Source organism: Phyllobates terribilis, unplaced genomic scaffold (genome assembly GCF_046119375.1).
Source record: "Phyllobates terribilis strain yellow unplaced genomic scaffold, ASM4611937v1 Scaffold_7__3_contigs__length_470593459, whole genome shotgun sequence".
NCBI lineage: Eukaryota > Metazoa > Chordata > Amphibia > Anura > Dendrobatidae > Phyllobates > Phyllobates terribilis.
The window spans coordinates 78,909,267-78,932,725 of record NW_027362767.1 but is presented as its reverse complement, the minus strand read 5'-3'; the positions used below and the strand labels follow the sequence as shown (position 1 = coordinate 78,932,725).

At 46.5% G+C, this 23,459-nt stretch overlaps 1 protein-coding gene across 3 annotated transcripts in view; it reads left to right on the top strand.

The window, feature by feature from the left end:
* Nucleotides 1-23,459, top strand: part of LOC141153742 (cytosolic phospholipase A2 delta-like) — a 98,227-nt gene that overhangs the window by 49,143 nt on the left and 25,625 nt on the right. For 2 of the 3 annotated variants that reach the window (XR_012247347.1, XR_012247346.1), the window contains exon 20: nucleotides 567-5,367. Coding sequence is in view for 1 of the 3 variants with exons in the window: in XM_073638838.1 (XP_073494939.1) it covers nucleotides 567-808 (242 nt within the window). In the remaining 2 variants the exon portion in view is untranslated. Of the gene's footprint in view, nucleotides 1-566; nucleotides 8,612-23,459 lie in introns of those variants that run through there. The other variant, XM_073638838.1, reaches the window with a different exon arrangement.

The window sequence follows — 23,459 nt, the reverse complement described above, 5'->3', positions numbered from 1 at the left end:
GCTCTTAAGGTCAGCAGGGTCCTCTCTTTCCTCTAGAATGCAAGCTCTCATGGTCAGCGGAGTCCTCTCACTCTCCTGTAGAGTGTAAGCTCTCATGGTCAGTGTGGTTCTCTCACTCTCCTGTAGAGAGTAAGCTCTTATGGTTAGCGCAGTCCTCGTTCTCTCCTCTGTAGAGTGTAAGCTCTCATGGTCAGTGGGGTCTTCTCTTTCCTGTATAATGTAAGCTCTTATGGTCAGCAGGGTTCTTTCTCATTGTGTTTTCTCTCCCCCACATGTATTTTCTAAGGAATTACAAGGTTTCCAGTATTGAGATTAATGTAAATTAATTTGCAGCAAATCCATTTTTTTGAAAAAATTTGGTGAACTCGAATTTCAAAAGATCTGCGCATCTCTAGTATTTACTGATCCACAATGGTACACCTAGAGAATTCATCCCACTGATTTCTTAATACATACATGCATGCCTTCCCAAAGTAACCGCACAAAAGCGAGCAAGTTCAACCCTTTACTGACTGCATGTTCTGGACAATCCAACAATTCATTTTCTTTCTCAATTCCTCTTTCAGGTGTGTTAAGATCTCCAGAAGAAATGTCAGATGGGAATGTGGATGTTACTGGAGCTTTCTCCCCTTATTTTTTAACAAACTTTACTTATAGCGAGTCGGACTTTGACAGGCTGATGAAATTAACACAGTATAACCTTGCGAACAACAGAGAGCTGATCCTCGATGCTCTGCACACAGCCATCCAGAGGAGGAGAGCGAGGAATCCTTCGCGAGGAACGCACCAAGCTCAGAAGAAAACATAACACCTGAAAACTGGAAGCAGAATTTTCCTTGGAACTGGTCAAAGATACATATTCAAATCATGCGCAATAAATGCATCAAATATGAACATTGATATAAGCTATATATATGGATTTAGTCACAGATTTGTGATTCAAAGATGTAGAATGGTACGAAGCATGGCCACCAAATCACTGAGTACCTTACTAGAGTCCATCAAGACTAAATGCATAATCATTTTTACACCTAAGCACAGCTTGATAGGTGAAATAACAAGTGAAGGTTCAGTTTTACACTCTAAAATATTTATTTTTCTGAAATTTTAGAGCCCTTGGACTTTTACATGTTGCTCTGTTATCTACGATAATTTTTGAATGGTTGTAATTTATGAATTGTTATGGTAAACATTTGTACTTTGCTTTATTATTTGGACAATTCATATATCTTTGATCATTTTGTATTTTAATATTAGCTTTATAAGTGTTATTCGTAAAAGCAAATGACATAACTGTTAGAACCTTGCTCTTAGGTTTTTTCCTTTGCTGGTCACATGACCTTGTTGGCCTATTTAATCCTGCTCCGCCCTTCTGGCTTTGCTGGACTTCATTGTATAACTACTTTCTAGCTAGCCTGTGCTCTGTATCTAACTCTGTTAGTTTGCTTGGTCTACGGACCTCTGTGTTCTATGTGTTTTGCTTGTTCGTCTGTCTGCTACTATTTCTGTTAGGAGGTGTCCAATTTTCCTCCCAGTCCTTAGTGCTTGTAGGGATTCCTTCCCCACATCTATAGGTCTCCGTACAGACTAGCTTAGGACTTTAGCAGGTCTGATCGCAGGATCAGGTCCCCTGTTACATCGTAGGGATTAAGCTGAGTTCTATCGTAGGGACAGATCTCCTCTCTTTCCTTAGCTCTGGTAGCAGAACATAATAGTAAGTCCAGCCAGCAAATTCTCTAAGGAAAGATTTTTTCTGTTCCATCATGGTGTCGGTTCAGGATTTGGCTCATCGCCTGCAGGGACTCTCTCTGGAGGTGGCCGAGCTCCGTCAGCACGTGAGTAACTGTCCTGGAGCACATTTCTTGGAGCCTAAGGTATGTTTGCCAGATTTATTTTTTGGTGAACACCGAGAATTTTTTTCATTTAAAAATGCTTGCTTATTGTATTTTCGTTTGAGACCCAAGTCCTCTGGGGATGAATCCCAGCGCATAGGGTTCATAATGTCACTTTTGCGCAAAGAGCCTCAGGAGTGGGCCTTTTCTTTGCAACCTAGTGATACATGCTTCAGATCAGTGGATAGTTTTTTTTCTGCTTTGGGACTATTATATGATGATCCTGACCGTGTCGCATCAGCTGAATCTGAGTTGAGACGTTTGAAACAGGGATCAGGTAATGTGGAAAAATATTGTACTCATTTCCGTCGTTTGGGTCGTTCTCCAAGTTGGGATCTGCCGTGCCTGAGGAGGAGAATTTTTCCGGTGATTTGGAGAGAGTTTGGACGGATGTGCGTGGTAATCTTCAGGAGGCCAACAGAAAATCTAAAGACTACTTTGATAGGAAACGACAGGAGGTTTTGTTCGCTGTTGGTGACATGGTTTGGTTGTCCTCTAGGAATCTGCGGTTGAGGATTCCTTCAAAGAAATTGGGTCCCAAGTTTGTAGGGCCCTTTAAGGTGCTTTAGGTTGTCAACCAATCTGCTGTTAGGTTGGAGGTTCCTACCTCCTGGAGAATTAATCCGGTATTTCATGTCTCTCTGTTGAAAAAAGCTGTTGTATCGGATTGTGACGCCTCTGCCTCTGTTCCTCCGGTGGTGGAGGACGGGGAATATGAAATTTCTCGCATCCTTAACTCTAGACGGTACAGAGGTAGTTTGCAGTATCTTGTGGCCTGGAAAGGTTTCGGTCCCGAGGATAACTCTTGGGTGAGGTCGGATGATGTTTCCGCGTCCAGACTTATCAGAGCGTTTCACAGGAGATTTCCTGATAAGCCTGGTCCTAGGGGATCCGGAGGATCCTCTTAGAAGGGGGGGTACTGTTAGAACCTTGCTCTTAGGTTTTTTCCTTTGCTGGTCACATGACCTTGTTGGCCTATTTAATCCTGCTCCGCCCTTCTGGCTTTGCTGGACTTCATTGTATAACTACTTTCTAGCTAGCCTGTGCTCTGTATCTAACTCTGTTAGTTTGCTTGGTCTACGGACCTCTGTGTTCTATGTGTTTTGTTTGTTCGTCTGTCTGCTACTATTTCTGTTAGGAGGTGTCCAATTTTCCTCCCAGTCCTTAGTGCTTGTAGGGATTCCTTCCCCACATCTATAGGTCTCCGTACAGACTAGCTTAGGACTTTAGCAGGTCTGATCGCAGGATCAGGTCCCCTGTTACATCGTAGGGATTAAGCTGAGTTCTATCGTAGGGACAGATCTCCTCTCTTTCCTTAGCTCTGGTAGCAGAACATAATAATAACGCGGATCTAATATAGAGCCGTCTTGGTATTAAAGCCTTCCTTTGTTTCTGAAAGTATAGTAAACTAGATATAGCCAGTCTCCTAAGGAATTCAGCAGAATACATAATTTACGACTTCGTTCTTCCCAACTTGGATATCTTCCTTTACTGGTAATGTAATGTAAGCCATTCCCACTTTCCTTATCTTTGTGGTTTGTAATAAAAACTTGAGACCAGGCATCTAAGAGCAGACAAATCTGGGACACAGACAGAAATGGTTGTGTTCTCTTGTCTCTGATCGATCGATTTGATCAAAACTGGCAAACGTGTGAAACCTTTTGAGTTTCCTCTAAAACTGTCCATATAGGTTTCTCTATCAGCCTTTAACCCTTCTCTTCCCCTATAATAAAGCACCCCACTTCTTCCTACCTTGTCGTTACATACCCTCTTTCTTCCTTGCTGATAGATCCTGATTAGGCTAGGGTCACACCAGCATATTTTCTCTCATCTGAGAGATTTGGGCCAAGTATGCTAATCACACTCCGATCAGAGTGTCCACATAATGTGATCCGATTTTCTCAGATGAGGAGAAGATGGGAAAAAAAAATTCTCCATCTTATCCACTCTGTCAGTCTGTGAAAATCGGACTGCACTCAGGTGTCATCCGAGTGCTGTCTGATTTTTTTCTGTGGACTCATTGACATGCATGGCCAATCGGATGCAACTTGCGCATGCTGCAATTTTCCTAATAACTGGACATGTGCACGGCCCCATAGAACAACATTGGTCCGAGTGCAATCCGATAATTTGTCGGATTGCAAATGGACCGAAAATACGAGCCCTTGCAAAGGAGTCTGTAGTCAGGAGCCTCTAGTCAGTAGTATAACACAAAAATCTGTACACCACTAGCAAGCACACATTAAATGAAAAAAAAACAGGACTAAAAAGACAAAAAAAAGTTATCATTAAAATATAATACAAATGCATATTTTCATACCTTTTTATCTTTTGATCTCCAACTACTCTAATGCTATAGTCTCAAGCTGAAAGTTTCTGCAGATGTATACACTGTACATTTTTTTTTTTTTTTTCGCTAGCAGTATAGTGATCCCAAAAAAGGCGAATTAATTCTATTCTGACTCCCTCAAAGCCTTTTGCATGGTGGTCAGACATTAAGAGTAGTGACCACCAGGTACCACATACTCTGGTGTTGAACAAGTCCACATATCTCAGCCATTAGATAGTATCAGATTTGCTTGGTGGACAATCGTGCTGATTATTTTAAACATTTGCATAAAATTAATTATGCCCACCACTTCTACACCAGTCATACACAGATCTTTGAAATGGAGAATATTAGTAAGTCTCATGGGGCAATTCTAGTTATATAAAGGTTCAATCACACATCAGTGTTTTTTTTTTTACTAACTGCACATGGACACATTATACTAAAGGGGATATTTACATATCATTTTTTTTTTGGGGGGGGGGCTGACCGATGATCCGTATAAAAAAATTTAAGGTGACCTATTTTGATTGATTATGTCCTGAGGAAGAAGTATGGAAACGTTGAACCGCGTTGACTAATAAAAACCGCAGAGCTTTCCTTTTGTATCCTGGATCTACATTGTATCTAGCAGCAGTGCAGAAAATCCACTTTTTTCCCATATATACAGGGTATAGTGAGGGCTCAGTCTCTGAGCCAGCTTAATGCATCCTCTCCAGACGTGTGACTTACATGTTTTTCACTCATTGGGAAGAGGTTAATACTGACAAGCAAAAAATTAAAAAGCAATTGAAAAGTTGTATTTACAGCGAAATGTTAGCATTAAAAATGTCAACTCATGCATAAGAGATCCTGCTGATATCAAGTTACCAAGTTGTCAGGAACAGCACTGCATTGGGTTATGATAGTGTAGCAACTCACTCGAGAAAAAAGATAACACACTAAAGACAGCAACTGACCCTGTCGGTTCCTGTACAGACTAGAGATCCTGACCCCGCAATCCCTAGTGGTTCTTGCATGAGCTGAAATATCCCTAACTACAGACGATGGCAACTCGGACCTATGCTGCCTGAAAGGCCGTTGAGCGCTTCACATTTCTCCTAAAGAACCGGAGGGCAGAGCAGAGTGTGAATTACCTACAGAAGGGTAAGTGTGCTGAAATAGAAAGGGATCCCAGAGAGAGTTAAGGCTTAGTGCCCACAATGCATAAATGAAGCAGAAATTTTCCTGAGCATTTCTGCATGTCCTTGGAAGAAAAACTCATTTGGTTTTTACATGTGTTTTTGATGCGTTTTTGCATGTGGATTTGCCATGCGTTTTTCCAATGCATTGTAAAAAATACGCATGTGACGCGCCCCCTGGGCCGTGGGGCACCCGGTGCCGGGCCGGTAGATGCCGGGGGAATGTCACAGTGGCGGTGACCCGGTCCATGACCTAGGGCGGTCAATAAAAGGGGTTATGTATAGGGGATTTATAGAGTTTTTATAGAGTTCGTGACGCCACCTGTGGAATGCGGCTAAAGGGAGCCGCCGCTGCGGAGCAGGTCCTCTGAAGCTGATCTTACTGCAGCAGGGATGGTGTGGCTCTCCACAGGAAGAGCTAGCTCCAGGGCAGTGTAGATGATGTTGCAGGTTGTGCTGGGCGTTGTAGTGCAGGGAGTGATGGCGCAGCAAGAAACACAGAGACAAGGAAGTGCAGTCCTCTGGGTCTTTACTCACGGTTATTGCAGTCCAAGTTACAGACGTCAAAGTAACTTCCCGTGCCGTGCTGCGTTTACTCAGTGAGGGGCTCAGTCCACCCCCAGGTAACTCCGGAGTACATAGCAGGACCCCCTTCTGTGTCTTCTCTCTGGCTGTCTCCCTGAACCTCATACCTAGTGTCCCAGTCCAGTATCTGCGGGCCTTAGTGGGCGACGTCTGTTCCGTCCCCTGGGTCCTATGTAGCTACCTTCCTGGTGAGACTGGTATAGAATGTCGGCTGCAGGACTTGAAATACTGCAGCCTCCGGTTTCTAGTTAAGATGTACAATCTTTTGCTAGTTGAGGGATCCGGTTCTCTGTATGCAGCCTGACCCCTCCACCTCCCGGTAGATGCGGGCGTACGGGTGGCCTTCTGCACGGCCCGTACCCCTAGGGTCCCTTCTTCCGTTCCTGGAGCCTCTCTGCTCCCTCTCCTCCCTTCTCTCCTCTCAGATTTGGGCCTCACTGTCCAGGCCCACCTCTGGAGCAGAGCTCCAACAGAGCCTCTGCTCCTGTCACTTTCCTCCTCTGACTGAACTCTACTCTCTAAGATGGTTGCTCTTTTTATATCTTTCTTCTATGTGCTCCCCTTAACTACTTCCTCCACCCACACCTACTATGTGGTTCCCTTTCCAGCTAGGTTCCCCCCCCACTCCAGCCAGGGACCAGGAACTGTGCTCTCCCGTAGGAGCAATCTCGCCCTGCCCCCTGAAGTGTGGTGTAATGAATGCAGGTGTTAGGGTCCCGAGCAGTACTCCTTCCTTACCTGAGAGTGAGATACCACACCTCTGGGTGAGATGCAGTACCTCTGTGGCGACCGAACCCTCAGGGGCGCCACACATGCAAATACGCATGCAGGCAAATACGCATGCAGAAACGCACAAGAATTGGTCATGTCCGGATTTTTTCTGTGAGTAAAATCCGCACATAAAAAATCCTGACCATGTGCACAGAACTTGCAGAATGTCATAGGAAGTCATGGGATAAGGTATGCAATGCATTTCTGGAGCGTTTACGTGCTGAAAATACTCACCAAAAACGCATCGTGGGCACACAGCCCAAATCACAAAATACTAAATAAAGCATTCAATACATACTATAAGGCGGCATGCCCAATATGCGTTTTTGCCTCGGATTTTCCGCAGCGAAAACACTTGGTAATACATGCCCCATGGTCCCCAATGATAATCCGCATGTGCTCTGCACATGCATAGGAAATTTCCGCTGCGGATTATCATGGCGGAGCATGTCCAATAATTTTGCCGACAAGCAGCGTAATTACCGCCATTGACTTGCATTGAACCGCATAATATCCGTATGAACACATTTGCACAAGCAGATATCATACGGTTCAATTTGCGGATGGTACCCGGGTTTGGAGAAGAGGAGACTCTCCTCCAGACCCGGGTACCATGGTACCTGTTAAAAAAAGAATTTAAAATAAAAAATAAAGATTATACTCACCTTCTGATGGCCCCCGGTCTCCTCAGTGATGCGTCCGGTCTGTTGTATGGGTCGCGGTGGTGTGAAAGGACCTGCCATGACGTCACTTAGTCATGTGACAGGAATCTAGAGAGGTGTATACCTGCATTTTGTGTGACATTTGCTTGTTTTTAATGATGTTTTTAAAAAATATATGTATGTATTTCTGGCAATCGTTTCTCTCCTCAGACTTTCTGTGTTAAGATATTAAATAAATTGTTTTCATATTTTCAATACAATGGGCCATACGATCGTTGTTTTTTGCTTCGGCACCTCCTAGATATTAGTTGTTTGACGATAGGTCTCTTACATATCCAGTGAGTGGGTTGTAACATGGATGGTATATTTATATTTTATTCTACATTTGTAATCATACTATGCAAATCAATACTCTGTTCTAATCTTCCCCCTTGTGTTCTATTTACTGTGTTTAGCACAGGTTCGCTTATTAGAAGTATGGATTATAAAGCCAAGGAAAAAGCCTGGCTTAATCAAGTGGAATAGGTGTTTGGGGCGGATGGTGGCGCTCCCCAGCGGGACGGGGAACAGAAATGGGATGAGGATTTCTCTGGAATACAGGATATGATTATCAAACGCACACGTTTATGGTGGAATAGGGCGTTTTTGGAGACTTACCTCAATAGAAAAATCATACCAAGGGGCCTACGTGTGCGGATTGTCCCTACATTTCCTGTAGCGGATACCTCGTTCATCTTGAAATGGGAAACAATATGTGATGAATGTTCTACTAAATTAATGAAGCAGTTGATTGAGTTAAATACGGGCAAAATTGCATAATTGGACATGTCTATTGACATTGCCCAATCAGCTCTAAGGTCAGGTTGCCCTCCTGATAAGTTGCCAATATTTGATTCTAAGTTGGAGAAAACTTTGGACGGTATTGTCAAAAAAATACAAGAAATTCAAGTTACTAAAATGAATCGAGATATGCGGGATTATGAGTCTAAAAATGTGTATAGGTGGCGACAAGCACCTATCCATCAATCTCGTCTATCTCGTACATCATCACTCACATCAGGTTCATCTGTGGGTGAAGTCAGTGACGAAGTATCGACATCGATTGTAACTAGGTCTGGTTCATATACCAGAAAACAACGCGATTTCAATTACCATCCGTATAAGCGACAGGATTTTCAGTCCCCCGAAAAGAAAAAAAGAGATAACAAGGTAATCAATTTGAGCGAATATGTTCTTTCAGATGCTGACCTCTCCCTTCTCAGTAGGGGCCTATCCTTTTCACCTGCTTCAGGGTTTGATGAATTTACCCTAATTAAGGATTTGCATATCTTTGCTAGGGCTTTAATTTTCAAAAGTCATTTTCATGATGATAATTTATGGAAATTATTTCCCTCAGAGGAGGAACAACTGGCACTGAGGACTTTGGAGGAATTAGCAGTGTAACACAACATCCATTAGAAAGTGCTCCAAGCGACCCCCCCCCTCTCTAGTAACATCAATGTGGATATGTTTGTTAAAATGGTGTCTAATGAACTCTGTAAAATACCTAGGCATATCTCATGTGACAATTGAAGTAGAGAGGAGAGACAGAGACTAAAATTCCTTAAGAATTTACCGGATGTGGTAATTAAGCCGGCTGATGAGGATGGGAACCTCGTGGTGTGGCCACAGCAGATGTATGAATCCGAAGCTTTTCGCCAATTATGTGACAAAACATGTTATAAGAATCTCACATATAACCCCCTTCTTACGTTTAAAGAACAATTGAATAATATTTTGGTTAAAGCTACTAATAAGGGGGTTATTACAAGTGAATTGGCATCCGCATTAGCTGTGGCCGAGCCCACGGTTCCCACCCTTTATCTCCTCCCTAAATTGCATAAAAATTCAGTTAAACCTCCTGGACGACCGATAATATCGGGTAAAGGGAACTACTTGGAGCCCATCAATAGATGGATCGATTCCAAATTAAATCCATTAGTCGAAAGCCCCCCCTCGTTTCTTAGGGATACAAGTGACCTGCTGAGGAGGGTAGATGGTCTGTATCTTGAATCAGATTCTATATTGGTGACAGCTGACATTGAGTCGCTATACACCAGTATTAGACATGCTGATGGGTTAAGGGCCACTCAATACTTCCTGGAGGGATCCTCCCTATCCAATGATATGCAGGCATTGGTTATGGAATTACTGGAATTCACGTTAACTCATAATTTTTTTGTGTTCAAGGGGTCCTTCTACCTGCAGCTCCAGGGTACGGCCATGGGGGCGGCCTTTGCCCCCTCCTTTGCCAATCTCTTCCTGGCGCTGTGGGAGAGGGACCTCTCCCTGCCAGATCAGGGGTCGTCGATGTGCCGTGTCCTATCCTGGATGCGGTACATCGATGACATCCTGCTGATCTGGCAGGGATCACGTGATCACCTTGAGAAATTTATGCAAGGCTTAAATACAAATACATTGAACATACGGATTACATATGTATGTGATTCGGATAAAATTGAATTTCTAGATGTATGTCTGACAAGAGACAGTGACAATGCCGTTCAAACAAATATTTTTAGGAAACCGACATCAACAAATACTCTCCTCCATGCTTCTTCTTCCCACCCATTACATATGATTCAATCTGTTCCAGTGGGGCAGTTTCTGCGGCTCCGCAGAATCTGCTCCACTGAACAAGATTTTGAGGCGCAGTCAGTGGAATTAAGGGAACGTCTTTATGAACGTGGATACAGCCACAGAATGGTAAAAAGGGCTTATAATCGAGCCAAATATTCCCCTCGACAAGACCTGCTATATAAATCCCGTGATAAGCAAGAGAATGATATGGTGAGGTTTATCACCACATTTCACACTCAGATACCAGCAGTTAGAAATGCCCTTACTAAAGCATGGCCGGTCTTGAGAGCGGATCCAGTACTGGCCAAATATGTCTCTGTGAAACCCACGATTGTATTCCGGCGTGCCAAAAATCTCCGTGACCATTTGGTCCATAGCCATTATGAGGGCGGTGTGGTGCATACATTCCTGGATAAGGCAAGAATTCGTCCTGGATGCACACCGTGTGGTCGATGTGTGGCTTGTCCCAACGTGATTATAAGTACCACATTTGTGGATTCTACGGGCAAGTGCTCAATTGAGATCAAAAAACACATTACGTGTACGTCACGTAATGTGATATATTATGCCACATGTCCCTGTGGTCTTAGTTACGTTGGAATGACCACACGTTGTTTAAAAACACGTATTAGGGAACATGTATTGGGGATATTGGCAGCTGTGGAACAAAATGATGTGTCCATGTTAAAAACTATACCAAGGCACTTTAAATGATATCATGATTGCAATGCCAAGTTATTGGAGGTGAGGGGGATTGATATGGTGGTCGCAGGGATACGTGGTGGCCCTGTGTCTCAGAGACTCGCTCGGACCGAGACGAGGTGGATTTGGACTTTGAAAACATTACACCCAAATGGTCTTAATGAGAATAATAGTTTTGTCCCATTTTTGCAACGTAGTCCTGCTGGTACATCATTGCGCCTGTGCGATTAATACATGCAATGTTATTTTTAACAGGTTATTGTGTTTGTGATATTAATTTTATTTTTTTCAGCAGGTTCAATGTTTTTAACTGCTCTGGTTGAACGTATGGTCATTTAAGAATCAGTTTCATGACATCCCCCTTGGAATAAAATGTTATATTCCTTCTCGATAATGTATGCACCATGTGACTTCACCTGGATGATGTGAGTCATGAACACAAGAAAATACATGCATTATTGATTTCATCTGCTTTTACTGGATTATTTTGTCGTTGTATGTATTTTTGTTGTATCATGTATAGTATATATATTCTTGATGTGACCTCATCATTGGGGGATTGTATTCAGTGGTATTTTCCATGCATAGGTGTAGCTATGATTAATTGTCCCATATAATATGAGGGAGATTTGGATGTTTAAATCCAGCTCTGTTTAAAATATTGGTCCAATTGTAAGTTCTTACATGGGATGGGAACCATATTGGTGAAAATATCTAGTAGATGTTGATACAGCCTATGTGGGATAGTCGTAGATAATGATAAGTAGATATATATGGGACATCCCTAAATTTTAAATTCTATATTGGTGATGGGGAATGATACATGTCCCATATATATGTATCTGTGACAATATATCAGTATGGGTCTGTGTCAATGATCATATAATTATACCGTGAGATAGAGTCTAAACTTTCTATAAGGGCTGTGGGGCACATATTGTTAACGATTCCCTTTGGTATTGTTGGGTCTTTGGTATCGTTGCTAATTGCGTGCATAGGTGGTCCATGTGGGCTATCATACATACCGTGCGACTCAGTACCCAGGGGTATCGCCGTCCTTGCACGCCTGACTTCCTTCGGCATCCCTGGGTGGCTCCTGCTGCCGCGATGCCGACAAGGTCTGGTGTCCTAGTTACGGCGACGTGCCCTGCGTCACTTCCGGTGAGTCGCGGTGCATGACTGGGTAGCATTCTCCGTTGCCAAGGCAACGTGTACACATGATTTACAATTTCCGTTGGGGGCGTTACCGCTACCCCGTTGGTCAGCGGTTCACGCAATTTAATATTTAAGTGATCAGCTATATAACCAGAGCAGTCCCCTTGAGGAAGGCATAAGCGCCGAAACGCGCGTTGGGGAAACACGCATGGTGCAGGCTCTGTTTTTTCCACTAAGGTAATGATGGCAGATAGTAATTGTGTATGATGGGAGGGAAGGTGACATGAGTACCTGGATGTAGTCAGTTGTGCTATAGATACAGATTGTTCATTTTTTCTGTTTGTTAGCACACCCTTTCTATTATAATAATTATGGAGTAATAGGAATCTAGAGAGGTGTATACCTGCATTTTGTGTGACATTTGCTTGTTTTTAATGATGTTTTTAAAAAATATATGTATGTATTTCTGGCAATCGTTTCTCTCCTCAGACTTTCTGTGTTAAGATATTAAATAAGTTGTTTTCATATTTTCAATACAATGGGCCATACGATCATTGTTTTTTGCTTCGGCACCTCCTAGATATTAGTTGTTTGACGATAGGCCTCTTATATATCCAGTGAGTGGGTTGTAACATGGATGGTATATTTATATTTTATTCTACATTTGTAATCATACTATGCAAATCAATACTCTGTTCTAATCTTCCCCCTAAATGACGTCATGGCAGGTCCTTTCACACCACCGCGACCCATACAACAAACTGGACGTAGCGGAGAAAACACCGGGGGCCATCGGAAGGTAAGTATAATCTTTATTTTTTACCATTCTTATTCTTTTTTTTTTTAGCTATTACTTGGTCACACTATATAAATCCATGCCGGTTGCATGGATTTATATAGTGTGACCAAGTTGACAAGGACTTTTCCAAGTGATGCTAAAATCGCTTGGAAAAGTGCTTGATAACCCGCATGCAGAAATGCATGCAAAAACGCTTGACAAACGCTTCTACCTGGCAGGAAAAACGCATGAAAAATCCGCATGCGTTTTTCCTGCCAGGGAGAAGCGGAAAAAATATGCAGCATTTCTGCATCGTGGGCACTTAGCCTCAGAGAATATGCCGCCTACTTCCTAAAAAGAAACAGAAGATAGGTGCAGGGAAAAAAACATAATCAGCAGAGAGATAAACCCTAGCTGGTCTTTCACTCACTGGCTTAATTACAGCAGTATGGCTGGACATCCAAATGAGAATATCACCAGCAGGGGGAAAGTGTATAAAGCCACACCCAAAAGGTGATAGGGCAGACAAATGAGTGAATGAAAACACCTGTTACCCTTAAAAAACTGAAGCAAGGATAACAAAAACTAAACACCTGGAGATAAGATATCTGCTGTGGCTCGGTGGACAGAGAATCCGATCACAAAGCACAGTCTCAAGGGTTCGAACTCAGACGCATGGAACGTTGCCTACAATTGTCAGGACAATTACGCAATTGATGGACGAAGGCCACAGCTGCTTATGCTACTAGGATGGATATTGGGCAGATCACAGCGAATGTATAGTGTAGTGCCGGCGTCCCTGCCCTCTGCTAGGCAGGGACGCTGTTCCCCTCACCGCTCTGCTCCGTGCCCGGCGTCCCTCTCCCGCTCTGCTGGCAGCGCGCGCTCCTTCCCGGCCACTGTGCTTAGGGCGCGCGCGCGCCCTCCCTCCCTCTTAAAGGGGCCGCGCGCGCCGTCCTAAGGAGTCCCCGGCCAATGGCCGGAGGACTTTACCATATATAAGGCACCTCCTCCAAAATGGAGGTGCCCGAGCAATGTTGTTGCACCGTTCTACTCTGCTTCAGCCCTCAGGTCCCGTTGCCAGTTACCTGCCAGTTACCTGCCAGATTCCTGCCAGCTTGCTGTCCTAATCCTGCCTGATTTCCTGTTACCTGCCTGCCTGCCTGAGGTCCGACGGTCTGCCTTACAACTCCGGTCAGTCTGTCTAAGGACCAACTTGCCCGCTCACCTGGGAGCGCACATCAGCTACCTGCCTGCTTGCCTGAGGTCCGACGGTCTGCCTTACAACTCCGGTCAGTCTGTCTATGGACCAGCTTGCCCGCTCACCTGGGAGCGCTTCTCCGCTACCTGCCTGCTTGCCTGCCCGGAGGCTCCGCTGTCACGTGCTGTGACCACCAGCTATTCCAGACTCTTGCCCGCTCACCTGGGAGCGCTTCTCCGCTACCTGCCTGCTTGCCTACCTGGAGGCTCCGCCGTCACGTGCTGTGACCACCTGCTATTCCAGAGACTCTCGCTTGCTCACCTGGGAGCACACATCCTCCATCTGCCTTGCTAGCCTACCTGGAGGTTCAGCCATCACAGGTCGTACCTACCCCTTACCTAGAGACTGCCCCGGTCACTTGCCGTGACCTCCAGGCCGTTCTTCCAGAGACTGCCCCGGTCACTTGCCGTGACCTCCAGCCCGTTCTTCCAGAGACTGCCCTGATCACTTGCCGTGACCTCCTGCCCGTACACCCAGAGACTGTCCCGGTCACCTGCTGTGACTGCCTGCCTGGTCGCCACCCGCTCCCTTACAAGGACCGCTCCCTTGTATAGTAGCCCAGAGGTTCCGCCTCCCAGACCCGTTACAGTTTGCTCGGGCCATGGAACCCGGTGGCACCCAAGCTCCCTCGCTCTCGGACCTGTGTCATGAACTGTCCCGTCAAAGGTCCCAACAGGAGTCCATCCTGGCTCACCTGCGGAATGTCAATACTCGCCTGGACACTCTGACTGTTCCACCAACAACCTCCGCCAGTGCCATGTCTCGCAATCCGGCAGCTCCGCTGTCCACTAACACCATGATATCCTACCCCGGACCTCGGCTTTCTGCACCTCCTCGCTTCGGAGGCGACTCAGCCCAGGCTCGGGGCTTCATAAATCAGTGCACCCTGCACTTTGAACTATTGTCCCACCAGTTTAACTCCGACCGAGCCAAAATTGCATTCATCATGTCCCATCTCACCGGGGAGGCCCTGGCCTGGCTAAATCCTCTATGGGAGAGAGGAGACCCCCTGGTGTCCAACTTGCCTGCTTTTCTCACGGCTTTCTGGAAAGTCTTCGACGAACCCGGACGGAAGACCTCATCCGCATCATCGTTGCTACGCCTCCGTCAGGAAAGTCTCACCGTGGGCCAATATGCCATACGGTTCCGTACCCTTGCCTCGGAGCTGGCCTGGGATAACGACGCTCTGGTTTCCGTCTTCTGGGAGGGTCTGTCCGGCCGTATTAAAGATGAACTTGCCGGTCGGGACATTCCTACCACTCTCGATGACTTAATAACTCTTGCCACCCGGATTGACCTACGGTTCCAGGAGCGTGCCAGAGAGGTCACCCGTGAGAGGAGGTTACCACGTCTAGCTCCTACTTTTCAGAAACCCGTCACTCCTTCTGTCTCTAACCAGGTACACCCTCCTGAGCCTATGCAGGTCGACCAGACCAAGATGGTCAAGACCCGTCAGGACTTACGCCGTGCCGAGGGGACCTGCTTCTACTGTGGCAGTAAGGAGCACCGGATCCGTGCCTGCCCGGAGAGGTCGGGAAACGCCTGTGTCTAGGTTCGCTCAGAGAGGTCCACCTAGACAAGAATAAATCCTCTCCATCCCTGCTGTTGTCAGTTTCAATCGTCTACGGGGAGAACCGTTATTTCGAACTAGCCCAACTGGACTCTGGAGCAGCCGGGAATCTTATTTCACAGTCCCTGGTAGAGAAATACCACATCCCCACCAAACCTCTGGCTGTACCCTTGTCTGTTGCTGCCGTGGATGGGGGGCTCTTACCACGCCCCATCCAACTCATCACCGAATCCATTACTCTGCAGGTGGGAATGCTGCATTCTGAAAGTATCTCCTTCCATGTTCTGCCTGGACTCTCTCACGCCCTCTTGCTAGGCCTACCTTGGCTCCAGAAACATGCACCCGTTCTTGACTGGCAGACCGGAGAAGTCCTTCGCTGGGGACAGGGCTGCCATAAGACCTGTCTGGTTCCCGTTCATCCCGTCCGTCCTTCTCCTACCCCAGCTAATCTACCTGGACTTCCGATTCCTTATTGGTCTTATGCTGATGTCTTTAATAAAAAGGAGGCAGAGACACTACCCCCTCATAGACCATACGACTGCCCTATCGACCTGTTACCTGGTACTTCTCCTCCCCGTGGGCGTATTTATCCATTATCCGCTGCTGAGACCCGGTCGATGTCCGAATATATTGAGGAGAATCTGGCCAGGGGATTCATCCGGAAATCTACCTCCCCGGCGGGAGCAGGCTTCTTTTTCGTCAAAAAGAAGGACGGCTCTCTCCTTCCTTGTATAGACTATAGAGGCCTTAACCAGATCACGGTGAAGAATAAGTACCCCCTTCCGCTCATTCCAGAGTTATTTGATCGTCTGAGGGGGGCTAGAATCTTCACCAAACTGGACCTCCGTGGGGCGTACAACCTGGTTCGTATCCGTCAGGGGGATGAATGGAAGACGGCATTCAACACCCGGGACGGCCACTATGAATATCTGGTAATGCCCTTTGGCCTCTGTAACGCTCCTGCCGTCTTTCAAGAGTTGGTCAATGACATCTTCCGGGACCTTCTCTACTCCTGCGTAGTGGTGTACCTGGACGACATCTTGGTCTTCTCTCCGGATCTCCAGACTCACCGGAGGGATGTTCGTCAGGTCCTGCTCAGGCTCAGGCAGAACCATCTCTACGCTAAATATGAGAAGTGCCTCTTTGAGCAGACCTCGCTTCAGTTTCTGGGCTACATTATCTCTCAGACCGGCCTACAAATGGATCCTGAGAAACTGTCTGCCATCGAGAAATGGCCCCTACCAGAGGGGTTGAAGGCTATTCAACGGTTCCTGGGCTTCGCCAACTATTACCGCCTCTTCATCCCGCACTTCTCTTCCCGGACTGCCCCAATTTCCGCGCTCACCCGTAAGGGTACTAATCCCAAAGAGTGGCCGCCCGAAGCAGAGGAGGCCTTTCTTTCCCTAAAACAGGCCTTCTCTTCCGCCCCGGTGCTGCATCGCCCGGAGGGCAACAAGCAGTTCTTCCTGGAAGTTGACGCCTCCTCCTCTGGAGCCGGAGCGGTACTTACTCAAAAATCATCTTCCGGGAGAATGGTAACTTGTGGCTTCTTCTCCAAACTCTTCTCCTCTTCTGAGCGCAACTATTCCATAGGAGACCGAGAGTTATTGCCATCAAGCTGGCGTTGGAGGAGTGGCGTTACCTACTCGAGGGGGCTCTTCATCCGGTAATAATTTACACTGACCACAAGAACTTGGCTTACCTCCAGCATGCCCAGAGACTTAACCCGCGCCAAGCCCGGTGGTCCTTGTTTTTTGCTCGCTTTGATTTTGTTCTTCATTTTCGCCCGGCTGACAAAAACGTCAAAGCAGACGCCTTGTCCCGATCCTTTCTGGTGTCCGATCTCGAGGAAGAACCTAAACATATCATCGATCCCGCCAGAGTAATGCAGGTGGCTCCCGTGAGTCTAAATCGTCTCCCTCCCGGTAAGACGTTTGTTTCAGTACCTGATCGGGAGAAGATCCTACACTGGGGCCATTCGTCTAAACTAGCTGGCCACGCCGGTCAGAAAAAGACCCTCCAGCTTATTGCCCGGCACTATTGGTGGCCTACCCTGCACAAGGACATAATAGACTTTGTTTCTGCCTGTGTGTCCTGCACCCGCAACAAAGTCCCGAGACATCTGCCAGCCGGACGCCTCCTTCCGCTTCCTGTACCTGCTGACCCCTGGCAGCATATAGCAATGGACTTTATAACTGATCTCCCCGTCTCTGCCGGTTGTACGGTCATTTGGGTGGTCGCTGACCGCTTTTCCAAGATGGCTCACTTTATTCCCCTGCCAGGCCTTCCGTCTGCACCCGAGCTGGCTAAAGACTTTATCCGCCACATCTTCCGTCTTCATGGCCTGCCCCTCCACATCGTGTCGGATCGTGGGGTACAGTTCACCTCACGTTTCTGGAGAGCCACTTGTAAACTACTAGACGTCACCCTGGACTTCTCTTCCGCTTACCACCCACAGTCCAATGGTCAAGTGGAGCGGATCAATCAGAACCTGACCAGTTACCTCCGGCACTTCGTTAATGCCCACCATTCTGACTGGGTGGATCTCCTACCATGGGCCGAGTTCTCTTATAATAATCACGAGAGCGAATCCTCCTCCAAATCCCCGTTTTTTGTAGTCTTTGGTCAGCATCCTCGGATTCCTTTTCCTGTCTCCACCTCTGTGGACAACCCGGCTGCGGAATCTCTCGTTAGCAAATTTTCCTCCATATGGGAGAGTACCCGGTCCGCACTCCTTCTGTCATCCGAGCGTATGAAAAGACACGCTGACAAAAAACGCCTGGATCCTCCACAATTTCGTCCAGGAGATAAAGTCTGGCTCTCATCTAAATATGTTCGACTCAAGATACCTTCTTACAAGTTAGGGCCTCGGTTCATCGGTCCTCTGGAGGTCATCAGTCAGATCAACCCGGTGGCCTATAAATTGAAACTCCCGGCCAACTTACGGATCCCTAACTCCTTCCATGTATCTCTCCTCAAACCCGTGGTGCTTAACTCTTTTTCCAAGTCTACAGGTACGCCTCCTGCTCCGGTTTCTGCTGAGGACGAGTTTGAGGTAGAGAACATTCTTGCCACCAAAAGGGTAAGAGGAAAGACCTTTTTTCTGGTAGATTGGAAGGGGTTTGGTCCTGAGGAGAGAACGTGGGAGCCCTGGGAGAACATCCATGCCCCTCTCATCCTAGCTAAATTTCTATCTGGCCTAAAAAAGGGGGGGCCTAAAGGGGGGGGTACTGTAGTGCCGGCGTCCCTGCCCTCTGCTAGGCAGGGACGCTGTTCCCCTCACCGCTCTGCTCCGTGCCCGGCGTCCCTCTCCCGCTCTGCTGGCAGCGCGCGCTCCTTCCCGGCCACTGTGCTTAGGGCGCGCGCGCGCGCCCTCCCTCCCTCTTAAAGGGGCCGCGCGCGCCGTCCTAAGGAGTCCCCGGCCAATGGCCGGAGGACTTTACCATATATAAGGCACCTCCTCCAAAATGGAGGTGCCCGAGCAATGTTGTTGCACCGTTCTACTCTTCTTCAGCCCTCAGGTCCCGTTGCCAGTTACCTGCCAGATTCCTGCCAGCTTGCTGTCCTAATCCTGCCTGATTTCCTGTTACCTGCCTGCCTGCCTGAGGTCCGACGGTCTGCCTTACAACTCCGGTCAGTCTGTCTAAGGACCAACTTGCCCGCTCACCTGGGAGCGCACATCAGCTACCTGCCTGCTTGCCTGAGGTCCGACGGTCTGCCTTACAACTCCGGTCAGTCTGTCTATGGACCAGCTTGCCCGCTCACCTGGGAGCGCTTCTCCGCTACCTGCCTGCTTGCCTGCCCGGAGGCTCCGCTGTCACGTGCTGTGACCACCAGCTATTCCAGACTCTTGCCCGCTCACCTGGGAGCGCTTCTCCGCTACCTGCCTGCTTGCCTACCTGGAGGCTCCGCCGTCACGTGCTGTGACCACCTGCTATTCCAGAGACTCTCGCTTGCTCACCTGGGAGCACACATCCTCCATCTGCCTTGCTAGCCTACCTGGAGGTTCAGCCATCACAGGTCGTACCTACCCCTTACCTAGAGACTGCCCCGGTCACTTGCCGTGACCTCCAGCCCGTTCTTCCAGAGACTGCCCCGGTCACTTGCCGTGACCTCCAGCCCGTTCTTCCAGAGACTGCCCTGATCACTTGCCGTGACCTCCTGCCCGTACACCCAGAGACTGTCCCGGTCACCTGCTGTGACTGCCTGCCTGGTCGCCACCCGCTCCCTTACAAGGACCGCTCCCTTGTATAGTAGCCCAGAGGTTCCGCCTCCCAGACCCGTTACATATAGTATATACACATCTGATTCCAATGTGCATATATATATATATATATATATATATATATATATATATATATATATATATATATATATATATATTCAGTACAGACCAAAAGTTTGGACACACCTTCTGATTTAAAGATTTTTCTGTATTTTCATGACTATGAAAATTGTACATTTACACTGAAGGCATCAAAACTATGAATTAACACATGTGGAATTATATACTTAACAAAAAGTGTGAAACAACTGAAAATATGTCTTATATTCTAGGTTCTTCAAAGTAGCCACCTTTTGCTTTGATGACTGCTTTGCACACTCTTGGCATTCTCTTGATGAGCTTCAAGAAGTAGTAACCGGAAATGGTCTTCCAACAATCTTGAAGGAGTTCCCAGAGATGCTTAGCACTTGTTGGCCCTTTTGCCTTCACTCTGCGGTCCAGCTCACCCCAAACCATCTCGATTGGGATCAGGTCTGGTGACTGTGAAGGCCAGATCATCTGGCGTAGCACCCCATCACTCTCCTTCTTGGTCAAATAGCCCTTGCACAGTCTGGAGGTGTGTTTGGGGTCATTGTCCTGTTGAAAAATAAATGATGGTCCAACTAAATGCAAACCGGATGGAATAGCATGCCGCTCCAAGATTCTGTGGTAGCCATGCTGGTTCAGTATGCCTTCAATTTTGAATAAATCCCCAACAGCGTCACCAGCAAAGCACCCCCACCCCATCACACCTCCTCCTCCATGCTTCACGGTGGGAACCAGGCATGTAGAGTCCATCCATTCACCTTTTCTGCGTCGCACAAAGACACAGTGGTTGGAACCAAAGATCTCAAATTTGGACTCATCAGACCAAAGCACAGATTTCCACTGGTCTAATGTCCATTCATTGTGTTCTTTAGCCCAAACAAGCCAGTTTCTTTGTAGCGCTTGATGGTTTTTGCAACTGCACTTGGGGACACTTTCAAAGTTTTCCCAATTTTTCGCACTGACTGACCTTCATTTCTTAAAGTAATGATGGCCCCTCGTTTTTCTTTACTTAGCTGCTTTCTTCTTGCCATAATACAAATTCTAACAGTCTATTCAGTAGGACTATCAGCTGTGTATCCACCTGACTTCTGCACAACACAACTGATGGTCCCAACCCCATGTATAAGGCAAGAAATCCCACTTATTAAACCTGACAGGGCACACCTGTGAAGTTAAAACCATTTCCGGTGACTACTAGTGTTGAGCGAACATGCTCGACACTGCTCGGTACTCGCCCGAGCATCACGCTACTCGGGATGTTCGGCGAGCACCGAGCATTTCCAGGTTACTCCGGCGGGAGCTCGGGTCTCCGCCCTGCACGTTTGGCGCTCTTTACAGAGCCAATGAACATGCAGGGATTGCCAGCCAGTCACTGTAATGCCGCAGCCATGTTGGTTGTGGGTATTACATTGATTGGCTGGCCGCACAGTGTCACTTCGAGTATTTAAAACCGGGCGCCGCCATCTTGGACACAGACGGCTGGGATCAGACAGTGTAGGGACCGCGCTGCTGATTTAGGGAGAGATATATACTGCGAAATAGTTAGAGTAGGGTCTGTAAAGGCTGCCAGATCAAACAAACAGTCCTTCTCAGGACTAATATCCATCCAGATATCAGGCAGGCAGGCAGGCTGTATAGGAGACGCAGTGGTTATACCAGCAAACGCTGCATTACAGTCCTGTGTGCCCCTGTTGCTGAAATTGCTGGACTTAGCGCCAGGTCTCGGGGGCCAGGAAAAATCCTTTTTTTTTCATCTAAATCCTCTTTTTTTCCCTCCTTCACACTGTACAAATACCCGTCTTATTAACCTTTTGGTGTCCCCCCCCCCCCAAAAAAAAAGTGCGTCTGTGACAGTTCAGACACAAATATATCTGTTGAAAATAGTCTGGTGTAGGCCAGAAAAACAGAAGTGTGGTTTTGCAGTTCTACGGTTCAAACCTCTGTATTATCCACTTTTGGGCCATTTGTATCTAAAAAAAACAGTTTGAGTGTGTCGCTCACTGTTCAGCCGCAAATATATATATTTAAAAAAGTCTGGTATACACCAGTAAATTATAACTGTGGTTTTGCTGTCCCACGGTAAAAAATCTCTATTATCCTGCTTTTGGCATTTTTTGCCATAAAAAAAAACTATAATAGTGTCTCCCTGATTGTTCAGACACAAATATATCTGTTTAAAATAGTCTAGTGTAGGCCAGAGATACAGAAGTGTGGTTTTGCAGTTCTACGGTTCAAACCTCTGTATTATCCACTTTTGGGCCATTTGTATCTAAAAAAAAATAGTTTGAGTGTGTCGCTCACTGTTCAGCCGCAAATATATATATTTAAAAAAGTCTGGTATACACCAGTAAATTATAACTGTGGTTTTGCTGTTCCACAGTAAAAAATCTCTATTATCCTGCTTTTGGCATTTTTTGCCGTAAAAAAAAACCTGTAATAGTGTCTCCCTGATTGTTCAGACACAAATATATCTGTTGAAAATAGTCTGGTGTAGGCCAGAGAAATAGAAGTGTGGTTTTGCAGTTCTATGGGCCATTTGTATCTGAAAAAAACTGTTTGAGTGTGTCGCTCACTGTTCAGCCGCAAATATATATATATTTTAAAAAGCCTGGTATACACCAGTAAATTATTACTGTGGTTTTGATGTTCCACTGTAAAAAATCTCTATTATCCTGCTTTTTGCATTTTTTGCTGTAAAAAAAAAAAAAAATAGTGTCTCCCTGATTGTTCAGACACAAATATATCTGTTGAAAATAGTCTGGTGTAGGCCAGAGAAATAGAACTGTGGTTTTGCAGTTCCACGGTTCAAATCTCTGTATTATCCTGCTTTTGGCATTTTTTGTCGTAAAGAAAAACAATAATAGTGTCTCCTGATTGTTCAGACACCAATATATCTGTTTAAAAGAGTCTGGTATACACCAGTAAATTATAACTGTGGTTTTGCCGTCCCACAGTAAAAAATCTCTATTATCCAGCTTTTGGTATTTTTTCCGTAAAGAAAAACAGTAATAGTTTCTCCCTGATTGTTCAGATTGTTTAAGAGAGTCGGGTGTAGGCCAGAGAAATAGAACTGTGGTTTTCCTCTTCCACGGTTCTAATCTACTTTTTATAACCCTTTTTCCATTGATAGTGCGAGTGTAAGCTATTTTACTTCCTTTACAATGGGCAAGGCGCGTGGCAAGGGACGTGGAACTGGATGTTCTGGTGATGGTGCGTGCAGAGGACAGGGCCGTGGCCAAGGTGAAAATGTGCCACAACCAACAGCCACTTCTTCTCGCTCCCACTTCTTGACCGAATTACTAGGGAAGCACAGAACAACACCAGTATTGCGAACTGATTAGTGTGAACAGGTTATTAATTGGATAGCAGATAATACTTCCAGTTACCTGGGCACCACCACCTCCGGTCTGTCTTCCACACGGTCAAATCTTAGTAGCCGTGAGTCTCGAGCGCATACTCCTCCTCACCCTGATGCTCCTTCCTCCCACCACGCCGAGTGTCGTCAGACAGCAACTGATCCCACACTTGGACACTCTGAAGAGCTGTTCACTGGTCCATTTCCATATTTGTGCCCCTCGCCTGCTCCGCTTGAAGTGGTGGAAGAGGAGATCTCATGTACCGATGCCCAAATATTTGAACAGC